This window comes from Pongo abelii, chromosome 8, assembly GCF_028885655.2.
Source record: "Pongo abelii isolate AG06213 chromosome 8, NHGRI_mPonAbe1-v2.0_pri, whole genome shotgun sequence".
NCBI classification, from domain to species: Eukaryota; Metazoa; Chordata; class Mammalia; order Primates; family Hominidae; genus Pongo; species Pongo abelii.
Genome location: NC_071993.2, coordinates 99,717,906 through 99,741,678, shown reverse-complemented (window position 1 = coordinate 99,741,678; position 23,773 = coordinate 99,717,906). Strand labels below are relative to the sequence as shown.

The window sequence follows — 23,773 nt, the reverse complement described above, 5'->3', positions numbered from 1 at the left end:
TCTCTAAAAGATTATCTTGCTGGGTACAAAGGCTCTCACCTATAATCCCAACACTTTGGGAGTCTGAGGCAGGAGATCACTTAAGCCCAGGAGTTTGAGACCAACAGGGGCAATATGGTGAGACCCTACCTCTACAAAAAATAAATTTTAAAAAATCGGCCAGGTAAGATGGTGCGCACCTGTAATCCCAGCTACTCGGAAGCCTGAAGTGGGAAGATCACTTGAGCCCAGGAGATCAAGGCTGCAGTGAGCCATGATCCAAAAAAAAAAAAAAAAAAAATTGCTCTTTATAAAAAGAAATAAGTCATCATGGACTATAAGCCAGAGATTAATAATATCATAGTTCTAAAGTAGGCAGGTCACAAATAGTATACTAAATGTTCTATTACAAAGGTAGGTTACTGTAAGAGTTACGTTAATTATACCAAAAACAATTTTCAGAGGGAAATACAAAGTACTTCTTAGAGAGTTAGATAATGTAAGGTGAAGTATCAGGTAAAAAGCTACGGCCTGGATACAGCTGAAGATCGAAATTTAAGTAAAGGAAACTGACACTAATTGCTTCTAGAAGAAATTACATTTTTCCCCAGAATATACATTCAAAACACATGTAAACCAAACATTATTTTAAAACAAAAATAAGCATCCTTATTAACATAAGATGAATAAATATGATTTTATATTCCATCTTCTGGGTCATTATCTGAATGTCTGAATATAACTTCAGCTTTCTGCCTTCTGTGCATGGGTTTATACCAATTCTTCCTTCTCATCTCTGCTGATTAAAATCTTACCCATGCTCCAAACTGGTACAAATACTTAAATGCCTTCAGGGTCCAGGCAGGTAACAAGAATGGCAGGCAGGGTATTTACCGTAGGCAGGATCATTATAGAGTTTAAGTCTCATCTAAAGGTATGCAAATGCAAAACATTTAGAAAAACCACAAAACCAAATCAAACATGTCTACAGGATCAAATTCATCTACTATTACATACTGTTGTTATTTGTTTGTAGTTATCTGCTCTTCTAGATTAAAAGAATCCTAGTGGTCAAGAACCATTCCGTATCTTCCCCTCAGCAATTAGCACAGTACCACAGAAATACACTTTAGGACCTGACAGTGGCTTACACTTGTAACCCCAGCACTTTGGGAGGCTGAAGCAAGAGGATTGCTTGAGTCCAGGAGTTCGAGACCAGCCTGGGCAATACAGTGAGACCCTGTCTCTACAAAACAAATTTTTTTAAATCAGCCAGAGTAGTAGCATGGGCCTGTAGTCCTAGCTATTTGGGAGGCTGAGGTGGGAGGATTGCTTGAGCCCAGGAAGTCAAGGCTGCAGTAAGCCAGGATCAAGTCACTGCACTCTAACCTGGATGACAGAGTGGGACTCTGTCTCAAAAAACAAAACAAAACCATATATATATATAAACATTTTTACATTATATTATATATACATTTTTGCTTAATAAACATCATTTAACATATACCCCCAACTGAAAAATGACACTCAGTTTAGACAGAACCATCTAAGGAATTACTGCTTTGTTTACAGGACTATCTTTTGGGACACAATCAAAGCCTTACTTTAGACAAGACAAAATATTTCATTTCTTGTTCTTTATCAAAGTAGCCTGTCCTAGAATAACCTAAATCTCTCATAGAGTCACCTGCTAATTACCTCACTTGTAGAGGGAAATATGGGTTTTGAGCTAAATCTCTCATAGAGCCACCTGCTAATTACCTCACTTGTAGAGGGAAATATGGGTTTTGAGCTATAATCAATTATCTGGAATAATGCAAAATCCAGTCTTCTGATTATCTGAGATTGTCACAGGTCACTGTAAACTAAATACTCCTCTAATTCTCCAATTACCTAAGTTATCTCCTTTTCCTTTTAAAAAGTGGGTGCTACATTTTTACCTTTCTAGTTTTCAGGGGCTTTTGTACCTCAAAAGTGTTCACAAATAATGACTAGTGGCTTTGTGGTAGCATCTGCCACTCCTTAAGTGGTTGTTTGTCATCAGGTTTGCAAATCATCTGATATAAATAGCTTTTTAAAGTAGTCCTCAACCATTTATCTCCCTACTCTATTTCTGCTTTCCATGATGTTTATAAGTGGCATTTTCTATAATTAACTGATTACTGATGATATAAAAAAAAAAACAGAAAGCGGAGCACTCTTATCTATGAGGACTGAGGTCTCTACATTTTGTTGATCCTCCCCTTTTGTTTACAGAACTGAAAAAATGTTTTTATTTTTCCTGTTACCTTTTATGTTTTTGGCAAAGTAGCATGTCCCTTATTTACTTTTCTGTTCTATTTACGAAGGGACCTAATTACTTATTCTATTCCATATATATTTGTTACCCAATCTGCTTTTGCTTTTGGTTGTTTTCTAACTTACCTTTTAGGATTTTATGTCATTCAAATGTATTAAATCAGCTGTAAGCATAAAACTGCTTTATACAGTCCTCTCTAATGGGGGAAGACCAGAAAAGAAGAAGTTGGTGGTAAAGGATGATAAAAGAAATAAATGTCATATACATTGCCTTTTTGAAATGGCAATCAAATTGCATACACAATACAATGAATTTTACAAAGGAACACTCCATCAATAAAAAAGCATATAAGTAATCAGAAGCTGACATGCAATTAATCAGTCAAGGCGTAATTTTGCAAGTACCTTCACAAAGCAATACATCAGCTTTACATACATAAAACAACAAAATAATATAATTAAAATGAAAAATTTTTAAACTGCCAATAATACCTCATTAGTTCTAAATGTTTATGCCAGTTCCTGAATTTGTATCTTTACTACTAAAAATTAAATAAACATAAATTATATTTTACCCATACCGTAACATCTCAAAGGTCACGTATCCACTCAATAACCAGGACGAAGGCAAAAGAAAAGTTTCTAAATAGCCAAAAGTGATACAGTTCACACACTAATAAATAAGGTGTAAATTCTATCATGGAATACCATATTGAATTCAAAATAAATAAACTACAGCTACATACAACAACACAAATGAAATACCCCAACTCCTGCTGAGTAAAAGAAGTCAGACACACAAAAAGATGCATTCTGTATGATTTCATTTAAATAGAACCGAGAAAAAGGCAAAACTACTCTGTGCTCTTAAAAGTCAGTACTGAGAAGAAAAGAGATAGTGACAAAGGAGAGGAATGAGGAAGGCTTCTACAGTGCTAGTAATGCTTTATTTCTTGACCTCATAGTTACAAGTGTGTTCACCTTTTTTTTTTTTTTGCAATTTAAATAGACTATTTTTTAGAGTAGTTTTAGGTTAACAGCAAAACCGAACAGAAAGTACAGAGATTTACTACATACCCCACAAATTCCAAAGTCCACAGTGTACACTGGATTCACTCGTAGTGTTTTACATTCTATGGGTTTTGATGCATGTATACACAATTACATACTTTTAGAGCAATAGTCTCACTGCCCTAAATATCCTCTGTGCTTCACTTATTTATCCCTCCACCGCTCCCTCACTCCTGGCTACCATTAATTTTTTTATTGCCTCCATAGCTTTCTCTTTTCCAGAATGTCACATAGTTGCAATCATACAATACGTAGCCTTTTCAGATTGGCTCCTTTCACTTAATAATATGCATTTAAGTTTCCTCCATATCAATGGCTAGATAGCTCATTTCTTTTTAGTACTTAATAATATTCCACTGTCCAGATATACCAGGGTTTATTTATACATTCACCTACTGAAGGACATCTTGGTTGCTTCCAAGTTTGGGCAATTATGAATAAAGCTGCTATAAACATCCATGTGCAAGTTTTTGGGTGAACCTAAGTTTTCAACTCCTTGGGATAAATACCAAGAAGCACAATTGCTGCATCATATGGTAAGACTGCGTTTCACTTTCTAAGAAGCTGTCAAATGGTCTTCCAAAGAGGCTGTAGCATTTTGCATTCCCACCAGCAATGAATAAGAGCTTCTGTTGCTCCACATCCTTGTCAGTCTTTGGTGTTGTCATTGTTCTGAATTTTGGCCACTCTAATAGGTGTGTAGTGGTATCTCACTGTTGTTTTAGTTTGCATTTCCCTTATGACATATATACAGAACATCTTTTCATATGCTTATCTGGTATCTCTGTATCTTCTTTGCTGAGGTATATGTTAAGGTCTCTGGCCCATTTTAAAATCTATTGTTCATTTTCCTCTCATTGAGTTTTAAGAGTTCTTTGCACATTTCAGACAAGAGTCCTTCATCAGATAAGTCTTTTTCAAATATTTTCTCCCAGTTCTGTGACTTGTCTTCTCATTCTGTTGACAGGGTCTTTCATAGAACGGAAGCCTAAAATTTTAATGAAGTTCAGTTTATCAATTATTTCTATCATGGATTTTTCCTTTGGGGAACAATCAAGACTAAAAAGTCATTGCCCCACCCAAGGTCATCTAGATTTTCTCCTATGTTATCTTCTAGGGGTTTTATCATTTTGCATTTTACATACAGATCTGTGAAACATTTTGAGTCAGTTTTTGTGAAGGGTGTAAGGTCTGGTCTAGATTCATTTTTTTTACACGTGGATGTCCAGTTGTTCCTGCACTATTCGTTGAAAAAACTATCTTTGCTACATTTTATTACTTTTGCTCCTTTGTCAAAATTCAGTTGACTATATATATGTGGGTCTATTTCTGGGGTCTTTAATCTGTTCCATTAATCTATTTGTCTGTTGTTTGTCCAATACCACATCTTATTCATTACTACAGCTTTGTTTTGTTTTGTTTTGTTTTGTTTTTGAGACGGAGTTTCACTCTACCACCAGGCTGGATTGCAGTGGTACGATCTCGGCTCACTGCAACCTCTGCCTCCCAGGTTCAAGCAATTCTCCTGCCTCAGCCTCCCGAGTAGCTGGGATTACGTGTGTGCACCACCACACCCAGTTAATTTTTGTATTTTTAGTAGAGACAGGGTTTCACCATGTTGGCCAGGATGGTCTTGATCTCTTGACCTCATGATCTGCCCTTCTCGGCCTCCCAAAGTGCTGGGATTACAGGCGTGAGCCACCGCACCCAGCCTCATTACTATAGCTTTATAGTAAGTCTTGAAGATGGGTAGTATCAGTCCTCCAATTTTGTTCTTCTTCAATACTCTGTTGGTTCTTCTGGGTCTTCTGTCTCCATATAAAGTTAAAGATCACTTTGTCAACATCCATAGAAAAACTTGCTGGGATATTAATGGGGAATACATTAAATCTGTAGATCAAGTTGGGAAGAACCGACATGTACCATGTCCTTGCTCCATAAGAAGAGAATTTCAAGCCCTTAAAGACGATTTACTACTGTCACTTCAGCCACAATCCTAAAAAGCTTTGCTACATAGTCATTAGCAGACAAAAAGAAAAAAAAAGGCAAGTTAGAAAAAGAATCAGAAGTGCATTTATTCTAGGCATTTACAGTTGCAATTACTGCCAGGACTCAAAAGAAAACTCTTCAAAGTAGCAGGCTGGAAAAGCTCCTTGGAGCCAAGTTAAAGATCCCTGATGCCAAAGAGAAAGAACTGGACTATTTCTCTACCACACAAGTTAGAAAGGGAATGGTATTTCCATTTTTTTTCCTCTATACTGATGCAAATTTTTCCAGTTAGGAGAAGTCTTATATTAGCTTTAAGTAGTTCTCTAATTGGGTCTGAGTTACTTTCAAAAAGCTGAGGTACTGCTTGAGGGTAGGAACTACTTATTGAACCTCTTTTATATCACTTACAGAGTTAGCAAACAAGCTAACAAAACAGTCTATACACTATTTCATAACATAAATACTTATGACACAAGATCAGGTAGTTTGTGTGTGCATATGTAGTTTTTGGTAGGGAAGCAAATGGAGGTACAGGTATCAAGTACTTGTTTCCAGAATCATTAAGCAATCAAATAGAAAGATGTTTTCTAGGGTCACTGAACTGAAAAAAAATCAGGCTAAGTGGCTATATAATCCAATCAAATGTCTACAGCCAAGACTGTACTTCAATCGTTTTTGTGAAAGAGGCAACAGACTATTCACTATGAATGGAAATTCCCCAGTGTCCCTCAGTAATTCACTTTAATATTGATTTAACAATCCTCCCTGTTGAAATGCTTCCCCTTATCACATTTAGAGACAAATTCCTCTTGAAATAGACCAAAAGACAGAACTGAAAAATACTTGACCTTCAAATCTTAAGATGAAAACAGCTCTTGCTCACATATTAGAAAACAGAAAAGCATTTACTGAGTTCTGTGTGAAAACAAAACAAACAAACAACAAAAAACAAAGATGCTTTGCTATTTACAGAGCAGAACTTGATTTCCAAGGAAATACACCAAGGAGTATGCAATGATAGTTATGGCTTCAACTCTGGAATGATGAACCAGAGCTAACATTTCTAAACACTCTTTCCCAACAGGCAGATTTTGAGAAAAACAGTTCCAAGATCCCCTAATCTAAGAGCATTGTGTTCCAGTATCTTTGGTTCTCTGGCTTATGACCGATAAGAATAATTACTTGAAGATCCCTAGAAACACAAGATGCTAAGGCAATTCATGTTTTAATAAGAGGGTACTGGATAAGCATATTAAAAGTAATATTAACAGTTAAATATGCCTACAACTCTAAGCCTGAGAAATCCCTTCTTGACAGGGTATGAGTAACACATGGATGTAAGGACAGAGAGAACAACAAAGAGAAAGCAGAGGCATTATGTAAAATCTAACATAAAAGCTAAGAATCAATTTGTCCTTGGATAAATAAGTAACTAAAAACTTGTGGCATCTCCTCCTATATTATCATGCTTATTACACCATATAGTTAAGTGTCTTTTATTTTTTTTTTCCTTCTCTGAGCTTCTTGAGGGCAGGGATACATTTTTGTATTCTCAGAGTCTAAACAGAGTGCTCAGAGCATGACTTACATACAGTGAATGGCTCTGGGCTAAGTATCTTCTTTACTCCTCATAATAATCATATGAGGTAGGCACTGTACTGTTACGCTAATTTTATAGATAAAGAAACTTGGAATCATTTACATTAAAGAACTTGCCCAAGGTCAAAGAGCAATCTAACTTTAGAGTATATGAATTTAATCACTGTACTATATTATCTGAATAAATGAATGCCTGCTTTTTTAGGCTTCTAAGTTTCAATAACTAACTTTGTAAGTCTGCTGATTCAGATATCATTCTGCATTTGTGTCTTACGTATTGAAATGACTACATAAGCTCAAGAGTCACCAGAGGAGCATAATATTTGGAGGCCAAGCAGATAATTCTAGGATCCCAGGGTTGTTTGTGGACTTCACACTTTCAACATATGGTTAAATGTTAACATTAAATTAGTTATTTTAAAACACAAGTACATTCATTTTTTAAAATGCAAGTTACTACAATAAAATCTTGGGGGTGATTGATAATATAACAAAAGTAGTTAAAGAGAATTCTTTTTAATAGGAAACTTTTAGAAAGAGCTATAAGGTTAAATTAGCAAGCCCATTTTACAGATAAGTGATCAGTACATGGTTTATCATTAGTTTAATAAAATATTCAATACAAGGGGATTTATATACACTAGAGTAAGCCAGTGTCTCATCTATGACTCCAAATAATAAAATAGCTTATGAAATTATTTAATCTTACATTCTACCTAAAACAACCATTAATTAATCCTCAGTATATCCTGTATATTATTCAAACAGAAATCTTTCTACCCACAAAAGAGGTAGGACTTCAATGACATGTAATAATATTTATTTTTCTTCAGATCAGAACCAATCAAGGATGGAAAACAAATCTATCCTTTTTTAATTTGTCTTACATTTTAAATTTTCAAAAATAAACACTCATATAGAATTAATTTTTAAACTGTGAAATATTAATTCAGTTAGGCCTAGTCAGCACTACTATAAATCATCAAAACATGAACAAAGCATAATACATTGTAGAAAATAAGTATACTTTTCTCCGTGTTAATAAGATGTTTACGGTGCCAAAAAGAAACTGACATTTACCTGCTCATTGTTGACAATGATTACCTTTATTCTTAATTTTTAGGAATACAGTAGATCTTGCATATAATAAGAACGGTCTTTAATTTCTTTTTTTTCCTTTCTTTTTTTAAATTTTATTTTTTTTTTATTATTTTACAGTGACTGAAATGAAAACTTTTGGTCAAATTTTTACATACCTTAAAAGTAGAAAGTCCATAAAGTCTTGTAGTATGAACAGTTTCTTGGGAAATATTTGTAATGTTAGTTATAAAGTCCTCAAGATATTTACAAGCTTGTTCCAGGTGTGTTGTGTTTATGATGATTTGCACCAGCTAGAAAACACAAGATATATCCAGTAAAATACAGGTTACATGTATGTAAAATCACCTAATTTTTAAAAATAGGATTATTACTTCCAGCAACTGTACCATTTCTACATAATTGCAGCATTATAGGATACAACTATCTGATTTTAAAAGCCTGCTGCAAATACTGCTTATGAATTTATACACACACACACACACACACACACACACACACACACACACACCCCCCAAGAGTCTAACTGCCAGTTATTTTAAAATAACTTTTCACAGTATGTTTCAAATCTTAAACGTTTAGCAAGTAAAAAATTAGGATTGTGACTTTTCCTGTAGTCTGGCAATCAGAAATCTAAATAGATGTTCTAACATCTTTATCTACTATTCCCCACATGAACCCTTTTCCCTCACTTTTTTTTTTTTTCTTCCAGAGACAGGGTCTTGCTGTCACCCAGGCTGTGTAGTGCAGTGGTATGATTGTAACTCACTGCAGCCTCAACCTCCTGGGCTCAAGTCCAGAGTAGCTAGGAATATAGTTGCACACTACCATGCCTGGCTAATAGTCTTCATTGTTTGTAGAGACAGGGTCTCACTATATTGCCCAGGCTGGTCTCAAACTCCTGACCTCAAACAATCCTCCTGCCTTGGCCTCCCAAAGCTCTCAGATTAGAGGTATAAGCCACTGTGCCTGGCATCCTCACATCTCTGGAATTTACACTGGTGTTTTTATTTTGAAAACAAATCTGCTTATATTAATACATTTAAAACAGGAAGCTAGTTTTACAGAATGATGTTCAGCAATAATTTAAAATAATTGTTTCATACAATGAATGAAACATTTCACCATACGTGTCTTTTTAACCTACCTCTGTCAAACCTATATGAGGTTTTCTAATAAGGTTCAGTAAACAGCTACTCAAAGTTCTGGTCAGCAGCAGATTTGTTGATTTTCTAAGCATATCGTCTATTTCTGTTGAGCTAAAAACAAAGATTGATATTATTAAACTTAATAAATAATGAATGTGGTTAGTTAACATCCTAAATAATTTAACACAGTTTACTAAAATAATTTTCCCCATCATTATTTTATATCTTTAAATAAACTACAAAGACCCATATTTATTAAATCACAAACTTCAATTTAACTTTGCAAGAGGGACATTTTCCATAAAGTAGAATATTCATATATGGCATAATTTAAATGTATCCAATTAACAACTACAGAAAAATCACGGAGGACTTTGTATAAGGAAATTTTTAAATAAAATTATTCCTAAATTCCGACTCCATCATGGGATAGTAACTTTGTTGTTTTATTATTTTTATTATTGTTTTTGAGCCAGGGTCTCACTTTGTCACCCAGGCTGGAGTGCAGTGGTGCAATTATAGCTCACTGTAGCCTCAAAGTCCTGGACTCAAGCGATTCTCACACTTCAACGTTCTGAGCAGCTGGGACTACAGATGCATGCCACCATGCCCAGCTAGTTTCAAATATTTTATAGAGACAGGGTTGCAGTATGTTGCCCAGGCTGGTCTCGAACTCCTGGACTCAAGTAATTCTCCCACCTTGGCCTCCCAAAGTGCTGGGATTACAGACGTCAGCCACTGCGCCCAGCCCCAAAAGACAGTCACTTTGAAAGAAACTTCATACACAACTACAGCTAAAAATTATTTTTAAAATACAAACTGAAAGGAGCTCTTTCTAGATATAATTAACAAATTTAATTTTTAATATGTTATCCATTTTCACTAAGATTTTTTAAGTCTTCAAAGAAATAAATTACCTTAAACTAATTTTAATAGGATGTTTCTTAACATCCTAAGTATTACTAAGCTAGCACTAAAACACAAATTCTTTTCTCCTAACCGTTCGGCCTTCAATTTAAGTAAATAATGATTTCTTGGATACAGCCTCATTATCACAACAGTTAAACTGTCTGTAGACCATGGATTATCCATCTCGGCACTATTGACATTTTAGGGTGGATAATTCTTTGTCATGGAGACTGTCCTGCACATTTGGATGTTTGGCCTCTATCCACTAGTTCCAAGTAGCGCCTTTCCCCTGAACTGTAACAACCAAAGATGTTTCTAGACATTGCCAAATTTGTGGGAAGGAGGTGGTGGCAGGAGAACGAAAATTATCCCCAGTTGAGAACTACTGCCTTAGATACAGGCTAACATTTTTGCATCCTTTTACTTTTTATTAAAATACTACTTTTAAAAATCTGTGGGCCAGGCACAGTGGATTGTGCCTGTAATCTCAGCACTTTGGGAGGCCGAGGTGGGTGGATTGCTTGAGGCCAGGAGTTCGAAACCAGCCTGACCAACATGGCAAAACCTCATCTCCACTAAAAATACAAAAATTGGCAAAGAGTAGTGGCGTGAACCTGTGGTTCCAGCTACTTGGGAGGCTGAGGTGGAAGGATCACTTGAGCCCAGGAGGTCAAGGCTGCAGTGAGCCATAATCGTGCCACTTCATTCCAGCCTGGGCAACAGAGTGAGTTCCTGTCTCAAAACAAAACAAAAACAAACAAAAAGAACTACCATTCAACCCAGCAATCCCATTATTGGGGATATACCCAAAGGAAAATAAATCATTTTACCAAAAAGACACATGTACCCATATGTTCATTACAGCAATATTCACAATAGGAAAGACACAGAATCAACCTAGGTGTCTATGGCAGCACCCCTGGCCTCTACCCACTAGTTCCAAGTAGCACCTCCCCATTGATAGCAATGTTGGATTGGATAAAGAAAATGTGGTATATAAACACCATGGAATACTACACGGCCATAAAAAAGAACAAAATCATGTCCTTTGCAGCAACATGAATGCAGCTGGAGGCTATTATCCTAAGCAAACTAATGCAGAAACAGAAAACCAAATACTGCATGTTTTCACTTGTAAGTGGGAGCTAAACACTAGGTACACATGGATGTAAAAATGGAAACAACAGATACTGGGGACTACACAAAGGGAAGGCAGGGGTTGAAAAACTACCTGTTGGGTACTACGCTCACTACCTGGGTGACATGTTCAAGCATACCCCAAACCTCAGCGTTACACAATATGCCCCTATAACAAACATGTACCCCATGAATCTAAAATAAAAGTTGAGGAAAAAAAAGTTACGCCATAAAAATAAAGTATTAATGTTTCATAAAAGTTATGACAAAAATGCATTTGTGATTAGTAAACTTACCTCCGGTGTAGTGACTCTGAAAATTTAAGGCTGGCATAAATAAATTCTTTAACTTGAATGTAAATATGAGGCACTGACTGAGACATGGGGAATTTCTTTGGGAAAGATTGCTGTAGAAAAAGAAAGTTAATATTGTTTTTGAAATTTTAGAAAAAGACATGCTAGTCACTAAAAATGTAAAATTAAATTGATTTCACACTTGAATAGCAAATACCTGCATCAAAAACTCTTATATTTCTACATTTTTGATATTTTATCAAAATATTTCTGAAGAAAATAATGTGGCAATTTACCCTTGTTTCTTAAATCATATTATCAGACTTCCAACAAGCAGAGAAAACACATACCAATACCTCTGGTGTATTCTGATGATGAGTATTCTGTCTGTAGGCGATGCCTAGGCTGTCTGCTTCTTTGTGTATTTATCATACAAGAGTCAGGGTGGCCATGAAAATTATAGGCCAGCTTTCTGGCTCAGAGTCATTAAATAATTCTAAGACTCCCTTCATTTACCTTCAGTGAAGGCTTGATACCAATTCAAGAAGTTATCGAGTTTATTCCATAACTCCTAGAATACCTTATAGCAGGTTTCTGACCTCTATGCCATTAAACACTGGTATGCAGCCAACGGCTTACAGGGTCCTTCCTGGCTAAACTACTTTGTAAGTCATTATGCATTTGAAATTCTCAGTCTCTAAAAGGTAAACTCCTTCCAAGATTGTTACTTAAAAAACCCTCTTTTCTATTTCATTAAGTCAGATATACCCTTCTATCTTCACCTTCATTGCAACCTTGTTATATCGGTGAAAGTACCGTCACCAAGATCACCAGTGATCTCACAGTTGTTCAATCCAGTGGTTTCTTCAGCTCTCATGTTACCTGACTTTTTTGAAAAATCTGACACAGTTGACCCACTCCTACTTCATAAATGATCTCTCCTTCCTTGGATTCCTGCCCACACTGGTTTTCCTCCTTTTTCTCTACCTACTCTATTTCTTTTCCTCTAGCCATTACTTAATTATTGCTGTGCTTTAGGGTTCTGTCCTAAACCCTCTCTTTCCACTACATATACTTTTCTTGGATGATCTCATATAGTCTTATGACTTCAATCACCATACAAGTACCAATATCTCCAAATCTACAACTCCAGATCAAATCTTTCTCTTAAGTCCAAATTCATGTATCTACCCATTGGACAGCTCCATTTGGCTGTACCATTTGAGATGAGTTACTCAATAGGTCCAAAAGTGAAATTATCATCTTTTTCTTCTAAATTTGCTCCTCTTCTGTTTCTTATCACAGTGAATGCTGCCACCATCCAAGGTGGAAACTTGGTTATCTTACTTGACCCCTTTATCTCCGTTACCCCTCATATGCACATAATCAGCAACTCCTGTTGCTCCTACCTCCTAAGCATCTCAAATCAGCTTCAATGACCATAACCCCCATTCAGGTTACATAACCCTCTTCTCTCATCAAGTTAAATGCAAAAATCTACTAGGTGGTCTCCCTGCTACCAGTCTTACTCTTTTCCAATCCATTCTCCGCATATTAGCCAGATAGGTCTTCCTAAAGCCCAAATCTGGTTATGTTTTTACCACTTAAAATTCTTTCATGGCTTCCCATAACCCTCAGGAAAAAGGATAAACTCTCTTAACACTGTTTAGTAGGGCCATTATGGTCTGGTCCTTTCTACTTCTCCAATTTACATCTCTTGAGCTTCAACTCTTGTACTTCATCTACTTTGACCTTTATGCAGCCTTTCTGCATGGTGCATCCCCTATCTTAAGCAATGCAAACTTCTGTGAATTATAATTTCTTATTTATTTTATCTACCCTCACTTGACTATAAGCTTCTTGACACCAAAGACTGAAAATCTAGCACATAGCACTGTTTCTGGTATATAGTAGGTATATGAAAAATATTTGAAATTATTTTAATGACATTAAAGGCAGAATATAAATGTGTTCTTATTTTGGCCAAATGATTCTAATAAAATTAACATAGCTATCTACAAAAATATTTTTGCATGTATGTTTACTATTACTCCTCCATTCATAATTTATGTTGAAAATAACTCGTTATTTGATAGTTTTATATATTTTCTAATAGTTTTAATTGAAAATTATACTTAAACTAGGAAAAAATATACACACACAACCAAAAGACTTTATTAAATAATTTATGAGATTTATTTTTCAGTTGTCGTATTTTAGTTTTCCATGTGACTTTAACTATTAACAGTAGTTCTTTTAAATAATAATACATAGACCAATGAATACAACTTCTAAGAACTTAAGAGGTACTGCATATATTAGAAACGCTCTGTAAGCAAAGTTAAATTTCCTTTTAATTATAAACCTATTATGATTGGAAGGGATATTAGAGATTACTGAGTTCAAACTCCTCATTTGACAGATGAGGCACAAATGCCCACACAGGCCCAGTCATTTGCCTATAATAAGCCACAAGCAGCCAGGTGCAGTGGCTCACACCTGTAATCCCAGCACTTTGTGTGGCTGAAGCAGGCAGATCATCTGAGGTCAGGAGTTCGAGACCAGCCTGACCTACATGGTGAAACCCTGTCTCTACTAAAAAAAATTACAAAATTAGCTGGGCATGGTGGCGCATGCCTGTAATCCCAGCTACTCGGGAGGCTGAGGCAGGAGAATCACTTGAACCCAGGAGGCAGAGGTTGCAGTGAGCCGAGATGGCGCCATTGTACTCCAGCCTGGGCAACAAGAGCAAAACTCCGTCTCACAAAAAAAAAAGAAAAAAAAAATGCCACAAGCAGAGCTAGCACATGAATCTAGACCTAGTCTAGTGCTCTTTATATAGACACTAGCCTGAACAAACTCATTACCAGTAACTAAAAAAAAAACTAAGCCATGAGATAGAAAATATTCTGGTGATATTTCTTGACAGAACAACTTTCACTGGGCTTTCAAAAAATACAGAATTAGAATAATTATTCTGGCCTCTTGTATTAAAACATAGCTAATAGGTATATGCAATGGCGGCATTAGCTACAATCTACAAGCTATCCATTTAATTACCTGGTTCTGTATTTAGTGACTAGTACGCATAATATGCTTAGTTTGTGTATAAAAATACAACAAAAATTTACAGTCATGATTCACTCAGAATTTGGTCTTGCTCATGCTGAAGTGATAAAAATGTAGAAAGGTACTGAATTATAAAAAGTTGGGAAAATAATAAAGAAGAGTAAGGAGAAAAAAACAACAATAAAGAGAATACAAAAGTGACAGTTACAGTTAAAATGACATCCTTTTCTAATGAGATCTAATTCTACTCAAAGATATTGGATAGGTACAAGGGTGCATGTTTGCGTATATATATGCACATACACATGGATTCATGTGCATTCTGAGAATCTCCTACATGGCTGGTCTACTTCCTTTCTCTACCCTGTGTTTTGTTCAGATATCTTGACTCCAAACATAAATATTCCTACTTCAGGAAGAAATCTACAGGTAGCTATTGCCTTCACATATCACTTATTTAACCAATATAAACTTTTTGTAAAAGTGTACTTCTTTTAAAATCTTCCACAGTGATAAACAATTCAAAGAAATTCTTGTCTCTTTCCCTAGGATATACTCTTATTACTATAAATCTACTCTTCATTTGGAATTCATCCAACATTAGTAACACCTCTCCTAGGAATCCACCTAACATTTGGGGCAACTTCTTCTAGTAGGCCCAGGAAAGTCTCTTCTTAATGTCATCAAAATCTCAGTAGTAGTAGTCGTAGTAGTAGTAGTAATAACATACTCTTTAAAACTTAACAGAACATAATTAGTTTTTTCAATACAACAAAAAATTGCCCCCCAAGAAACCACTGTTATTTACAGTCTCAGCTTAATATTTAATATTATGTAGTAACAAATATTATGAATTTGTTTTTAAGAAAATCCTTGAATTAAAAACTAGCTTGTACCTTTTCAAGGTCTGGATCTTGAAAGGGAAATTTGCTGATGACAATTTTATATTCTTCTTCATTGACAATAGGGATGGGGCTATAATTATCTTCTTCAAAGATGTCCCTGTTAGGAAAGGAAAATTGAAAACTTATCATTGCAAAGCATATTATTAGAGTACTAAAAGACAATACCTTAAAAAACCCCAACTATTACAAAAGCAGTTTTTACTTGTCAGTTAAAGATCCAAATAGGAAGATACTGCCTAAGCATCCAGAATTCTAAAATTCAACAACAAATAGGTCTTGTCCCTCAAAATCCACGTACAATCTCCTTTTTCCACTAGTTTGTTTTACAACCTCTCAGCACTTTAGTTTTCCATTCTAGAATAATTCTCAAGGTGATATATTCTGAACAAGCTCATTATCTGTAACTAAAAAAGGATCCATGTAATGGAAAGTATTCCTGTCATAATTCTTTTTATTTTTTTCTTTTTATTTTTTCTTTTCTGAGACAGAGTCTCGCTCTTTCACCCAGGCTGGAGTGCAGTGGTGTGATCTCGGCTCATTGCAACCTCCACCTCCCAGGTTCAAGTGATTCTGCTGCCTCAGCCTCCCAAGTAGCTGGGACTACAGGTGCGTGCCACCACGCCTGGCTAATTTTTTGTATTTCTAGTAAAGAAGGGGTTTCACCGTGTTAGCCAGGACGGTCTCGATCTCCTGACCTCATGATCTGCCTGCCTCGGTCTCCTAAAGTGCTGAGATTATAGGCGTGAGCCACCGTGTCCGGCCTCCTGTCATAATTCTTGATAGGAATAATTCTCAAGTTGTGTATCTTGTGTCTTCTCTTTTCCCAATGAGATTATAAACTCTTGAAGATCAAAACAATGTGTTATATTTGTTTAGCCTCTCATAATGTCATGATTAGAAATGGATCTTTTATAGTTGGTGACGCAGAAACAGTTACTACTCATCAAATATCCATTTGCTCTCCTGTACACCCCCTTGCAGTTAGGCAGGGCCATGTGACTAGTTTTGGCCATTGGGCTGTGAATGGAAGTGACATGTGTTGCTCTGAGTTTAAAGCCTTTATGAGCCAATTGTGCAAACCTCCTTCCCATGGTGACAAGGAAGACAACATGTTGAAAAGTTAGAATCACAAATGCAAATAGCTTGTATCTCTGACTAGTAAACCTATCGTGGGCTTCTATGTGAGTAAGGAATAAAACATGTTCATCCACTGACATTTGGGGAATTTTTGTTGCTGCAGCATAACCTAGGCTGTCCTAATGTAATTGTCATCCAGTCATTGATTTCCTTTTAATTAAATAATTCAGTTTGATTAATATTTATTGAGCACCTATTATGTGCTAGGCTCTGGGCTGTGATGAAAATTCCCTACCTCATGAAGATAAACGCAAGAAATCTAATAGGAGAGATAGATATGCAAACAAATTATAACATCTATAATGTTGTGCTATACATACAATACAAGAAGTACAAGGTTCAGAAACAGGACAAAGAAGGAAGTGACTATCAAAGTATATGAAGAACATCTCATGGAAAGTTAGACAGAGAAGTTGGGGGTCCTGTAGGGTCTTTACAGATGAAAAAAATTTCTAAAAAGATTATGGGAGAAAAGCATTCTAGACCACTGGAATATATATGCAAAGGCACAAGGAGTGAAAAAGCATTAGTATGTGGGTCGGGGGTGGGGTGTAAAACCACAAGTAGTGCAGTATTACAAAGTATAAAGTCTGAGGGACATGGTGAAAAATGAGATTGGACAGGTGTGCAAACAGACATCAAGATTTCACTCTGTAGGCATTAAAAGGTTTTAGGAAAGGGAATGTCATAGGAAGATATTCACTGTGTGGAGGATACACTGGAAAAAGCCTAATAATGAACACAGAGAGATCACTTAGAAAAACTGAAGAATAATCTACATAAAAGGTGACGAGGATCTGAATTAAACCTGCAACAGTAGGGGTAGAAAGGAAGTAGCATAAATGAGAGCTTTATTTTTTTTATTTATTTATTTTTTAAACAGGGTCTCACTCTGTCGCCCAGGCTGGAGTGCAGTGGTGCAATTTCGGCTCACTGCAGCCTCAGCCTCCCAGGTTCAAGCGATTCTTTTTTTTCTGAGATGGAGTCTAGCTCTGTCGCCCAGGCTGGCGTGCAGTGGCGCAATCTTGGCTCACTGCAAGCTCCGCCTCCCAGGTTCACACCATTCTCCTGCCTCAGCCTCCTGAACAGCTGGGACTACAGGCGCCGGCCACCACACCCGGCTAATTTTTTTGTTGTTTTTTTAGTAGAGACGGGGTTCCACCATGTTAGCCAGGATGGTCTCTATCTCCTGACCTGGTGATCCACCCACCTCGGCCTCCCAAAGTGCTGGGATTACCGGCGTGAGCCACCGTACCCGGCCTCAAGCGATTCTTGCACCTTAGCCTCCTGAGTAGCTGGGACTACAGGGTGTGCGCCACTAATCAACCACACCCAGCTCTACCAAAAAATACAAAAATTACTTTTTTGGTATTTACTTCCACTAATTCTATTTCATTCTACATAGAGTTTAAAAATAAAGTAAAACATTAAAAGGCAGGGCTAAATGAGGTGGCTCACACCTGTAATCTTTGGGAAGCTGACGCAGGCAGAACACTTGAGGCCAGCCTGGGCAACACAGCGAAACGCTGTCTCTGTTTTAAAAATAAAAATAAAAATGATGAAAGGTTAAAAGGCAAGTTACAGGGAAAGTAACTACTAGAAGACAATAAACTACTAACTTTATACAAATGCCAGGGAACCAGTTACTATGGAAGAAGAGATAATTTAATGAAAGGCACATTTATATTCTAAAAATGTTAATGTAGTCTTAAAATGATCTGTTTATAGAACCAAATTCTATAAACATGTATAAGTTCCTACTCTGTTGGGCACTATACTAGGGCTAGGCAATCAAGAATATAAATAGCTCCATGGCATTGGTCTACATAATGATTTTTTAAAATATAACCCCAAAAGCACAGGCAACAAAAGCCATAGTAGACAAATAAACTGCATCAAACTAAAAAGCTTCTGCACAGCAAGGAAACAATTAACAGAATGAAGAGGCAAGTTACAGACTGGGAGAAAATATTTGCTGATATATATCTGATACATATAATAAGGAGTTAGTATCCAAAATACATAAGGAACTCAACTCAATAGCAAGAAAACAAATAACTGAATTAAAAAGTGGGCAAAGGACCTGAATAGATATTTATCAAAAGAAGACAGAAAAATGTCCAACAGGTATACAGATCAGGAATAAGCAAAGCTTAACATCACTAATCATCAGGGAAATCCAAATTAAAAATACAACAAGGCTGGCCAGGCACGGTGGCTCACACCTGTAATCCCAGCACTTTGGGAGGCGGAGGCAGGCAGATCACCTGAGGTCGAGAGTTCCAGACCAGCCTGACCAACATACAGAAACCCCATCTCTACTAAAAATACAAAATTAGACGGACGTGGTGGTGCAGGCCTGTAATCCCAGCTACTCGGAAGGCTGAGGCAGGAGAATCACTTGAATCTGGGAGGCAGAGATTGTAGTGAGCTGAGATTGCACCATTGCACTCCAGCCTGGGTGACAAGAACAAAACTCCGTCTCAAAAAAAAAAAAAAAAAATACAACAAGGTATCACCTCACAGCTGTTAGAATGGCCATTATCTAACAGACACAAGATAAGTGTTGGTGAGGATGTGGAGAAAGGGAAACTTTGCACGCTGTTGGTGGCAATGTAAATTAGTATATCCATTATGGAAAACAGGATGGAGGTTCCTCAAAAAACTAAAAATAGAACTACTATATGATCCCAGCAATCTCATTTCTGGGTGCATAACCAAAAGAATTAAAATCAGTATTAAGCCAGGCACAGTGGCTCACATCTGTAATCCTAGCACTTTGGGAGGCCAAGGCAGGCGGATCATTTGAGGTCAGATTTGAAACCAGCCTGGCTAAGATGGTGAAACCCTGTCTCTACTAAAAATACAAAAATTAGCGGGGCATGGTGGTGCACACCTTTATAATCCCAACTACCTGGGAGGCTGAGGCAGGAGACTCACTTGAACCTAGGAGGCAGAGGTTGCCATGAGCCAAGATCACGCTGCTGCACTCCAGCCTGGGTGACAGAGCAAAGACTCTGTCTCAAAAAAAATAATAATAAAAATTTTTAAAAAATAAGATCAGTATCTCAAAGAGATATCTGCATTCCCATGTTCACTGCAGAATTATTCACAATAGCCAAAATATGGAATCGACCTTTGAATGGATTTAAAAAAGCGCATATACACAATGGAATACTATTCAGCCCTATAAAAGAGGGAAATTCTGTCATTTGCAACAACAAGGATGAACCTTGAGGACATTATGCTAAGTGACATGAGCTAGGCACAGGAAGTCAAATACAGCATAATCTCACTTATATGAGGAATCTAAAACAGTCACACTCACAGAAGTAGAGAGAAGCACGATTTCTGGTTTATAGGTTACCAGAGGGTCGGGCCATCAGAAAGTGGGGTAGGCAGGGTAGGGAGATGCCAAGATGTTTGTCAAAGAGTACAGTTTCAGTCAGACAGGAGAAATAGGTTTTTGAGATCTATTCCACAGCAAGGTGACTACGGTTAATAATAATGTAACATATATTTCAAATTGCCAACAGTAGATTTTAAATGTTTGCACCACTAAAAAAAAAAATAAGTATGTGAGGTGATGGATATGTTAATTTGCTTGATTTAATCATTCCATAATGTATACAATATACCAAAACATCAAACTGTACCTCATAAATCCATACAATTATTGTCAATTAAAAACTAAATAAAAGCACATGTATCCAAAAATAATACAAAAATAAAACAGGGCTCATAATATAGTGAGAGAGAGCTGCATACAGATAAACTATAACAGCAGTCAGGTTATAAATTCTGTCATGGAAGTAGTCAAGTTTTGAATATCACTCAATATTGATAATTTTTCTTTTTCCCCCATTTAATTATTAGGTTGTCAATTTACTATTTATAAAATATTTAAGGATACGGGTCAGAGGTAAGCAAAGCTTAAGTTCTGCTACTTCTTAAAAATTTAGGTGGCTAGGCGCGGTGGCTCATGCCTGTAATCCCAGCACTTTGGGAGGCCAAGGCGGGTGCATCACGAGATCAGGAGATCGAGACCATCCTGGCTAACACGGTGAAACACCATCTCTACTAAAAGTACAAAAAATTAGCCGGGTGTGGTGGCGGGCACCTGTAGTCCCAGCTACTAGGGAGGCTGAGGCAGAATGGCATGAACCCAGGAAGCGGAGCTTGCAGTGAGCCGAGGTCGTGCCACTGCACTCCAGCCCAGGTGACAGTGCAAGACTCCGTCTCAAAAAAAAAAAAAAAAAAAAAAAAATAGGCAAAAAGCATGATCTGGAAGAGTATTAAAAGCAGAAGTCAAAATATATTTGGAAATTGTGTGTTAAAATTGACATGCTATCATTTGTTCTCCTCCACTATTACTTTGGAGGAGAAAATTAATCCTATCTCTATGTGAATGAAGCCACTAGCTTCCCAGAGAGAAAACAATACTTCATGGTTTCCCCAGTCTTGAGGAACAATCTTACTACTAGAAGTCTTAAGACAGGTAAGAGAGAATAGCTGGCCCAATACAATCTATCAACAGTTATGAAAATATAAACACCCTTCTGAAGAGGCCAGTTAAATAACATCAACTCTATAAGATTTTATAACTATAAAAATATATTACATCATATTATACATTATATCATAGCATATATGTTCTAGATTACCATCTTTATCAATAAATGCTACCTTTATTTTTAAAATAGTTAATAAAAATAATTGTTGATAGTTACATATGACTCATCAGGACTGTCAATTATCCATCTGGGATAGCATCCTGATAATATCACTCCTGAAGAACGTAAATGCAAAAAACTCAAATAAGGATTTGTTTAGTTGATTTTACTAGATGTGTATCACCTTATGAGCCACTTAGGCATTAAAAAAATATTTTTTAAGAGCACAGTCTTACCTTATTGTGCAGGCTGGAGTGCAGTGGTGTGTTTATAGCTCACTGCAGCCTCAAACACCTGGGCTCAAGTAATCCTCCTGCCTCAACCTCCCAAGTAGCTGAGATTACAGGTGCGCACCACCATGCCCAGCTAATTTTTTTATTTTTTATTTGTAGACACAAGGTCTTACTATGTTGTCCAGGCTGGTCTCAAACTCCTGGCCTCAAGAGATCCTCCCATCTTGGCCTCCCAAAGTGCTGGGATTACAGGCATAAGCCACCTCACCCTGTTCGAAAATTTCTATTACAGTATTTAGAAGGTCAATCTCCATAGTTTTGAAAGTTGATGGGATAAGTGCTAAGCTGGTATTAAATCATCTAACATACTTTTATTTTAATATCATCAAATATTGACACATTACTTCTATCACATTTTGGGTAAACAAGATGTAAAACCTCAAGATTGACTTTTTCTTCCTGAAAGGGAGAAGGATGGAGAGAAAGAGACAAAAAGAGAAAGAAGGAAAGAAGGGAGGGAGGAAAACTTTTAGTAATTAAAGTGGGGGGGTATATTTCTCTTCTCATGTCACTAAAAAGTTACACAGATATTAAAATACTTTTGTCCATGGCCTGCAGATAAGTGGTTAAAGCAAAAGTAATTTTCTCATTTAGATTATTTAAGATTCTTAATCTAGTTATTTTATTTGTAAAAACAGCACTTGCCCAAAACAAAATTTAAAAGCTGTAAATTTCTGTCTCTAATACAAAATATCTTTGAATACTTATAGCCTTATAAGTATTTAATCATTTACTAGGAAAAAATTACAGATATTAGAACTACAAGTAAGTATAATTAAAAACTGATTATAAATGTTACAGCCACTATGGAAACAGTATGGTAGCTCCTCAAAAAATTAAAGATATATTTACATATGATCCAGCATTTCACTTCTGGGTATAAACCCAAAAGATTTGAAAGCAGAGACTCAAACAGATATATGTATACTGTACTCACGTTCACAGCAGCATTATTCACAATAGTCAAAAGGTGGAAGGAACCTAAATGTCCATCAACAGATGAACTGATAAACAAAATGTGGTATATAAAGACAATGGAATATTAGCCTTTAAAAGGAATGAAATTCTGACATGTTACAACATGGATGAACCTTGAAGACACTGTGTTAAGCGAAATGATCCAGACACAAATGAACAAACATATCTGATTCCACTTACATGAGGTACCTAGAGCAGTCAAATTTTAGAGACAAAGCAAGAGTGGTGGTTGCCAGAGGCTGGGGGAAGGGGGAAATGGAGAGTTATTGTTAAGTGAGTAGAGTTTCTATTTGGGAAGATGAAAACGTTCTGGAAATGGATGGTGGTGACAGTTGCAACAATTTGAGTGTACACCACTGAACTATACACTTGAAAATGGTTAAGATGGTAAATTCTATGTGTACTTTACTACAATAAAAATGATTATAAGTATTTTTATTAATATATGCAAATGAACCACTTGAGCATTTGACAAACATATTCATTATATTAAGGCACCATGACTTAGACTAACCTGAAAACTCCAGCCCATTTCTTAAGCAGTGTTTCATTGTATTGGTCTCTTATTTCAAATAAAAGGTCAAAAAGTCGGTTCACTGGAAAACCATAACCCTGAAATACAAAAAAAAAAAAAAAAAAAAGCAGATAAACAAGTGTACAAAAATATCATTAAAAATATTGGGAATACTAGAGAATCATTTGTAAGGAATCACTAGATCCCATTGCATGCCACTCTCACAGTAAGAAAAAAAAAGATACATTTTGACTTTCTACTACATTGCATTTGGTAAAAAAGAGGTTCAGAAAGAGTTTTATGGGAATAGAATGGTTTTTCCATTTCTTCTCTCTCTTTTTAGTAATGACTACAGTGTTAGCCTTAAAAAGTATTAGAAGTCAGAGCTGGAGGAAAAAATTCAAGATAAGTTTTTACATAACAGTGTCTTGGGAAGTGGTGCCTAAATAGGATACAAGAAGAAAAGGGAATGGATTCTGTCTGAGACAAGCTGGCTTCCTTTCGCACCTTCAATTTAAGACTGAGTTTGTCACATTGGGAAAATTTACATCTTTCCATTAAACAGTCACACTTCCAAATTTTATTCTTTTCTGACTCCAAACTCACTGAAATCTTACCCATATCGGGACCAAACATTCTCTCTCACCTCACAGAATTCTCCACTTGTCTCTCCAAGGTTTCTC

At 36.4% G+C, this 23,773-nt stretch overlaps 1 protein-coding gene across 8 annotated transcripts in view; it reads right to left on the bottom strand.

The window, feature by feature from the left end:
• Positions 1-23,773, bottom strand: part of EXOC6 (exocyst complex component 6) — a 207,717-nt gene that overhangs the window by 91,926 nt on the left and 92,018 nt on the right. For all 8 annotated transcript variants that reach the window (XM_024253940.3, XM_054522647.2, XM_054522648.2 and 5 more), the window contains 5 exons: positions 23,091-23,188; positions 15,487-15,592; positions 11,525-11,634; positions 9,182-9,293; positions 8,193-8,327 (listed from right to left, as the gene is read on the bottom strand). In XM_024253940.3, coding sequence (XP_024109708.3) covers positions 8,193-8,327; positions 9,182-9,293; positions 11,525-11,634; positions 15,487-15,592; positions 23,091-23,188 — 561 coding nt within the window. The remainder of the gene's footprint in view (positions 1-8,192; positions 8,328-9,181; positions 9,294-11,524; positions 11,635-15,486; positions 15,593-23,090; positions 23,189-23,773) is intronic.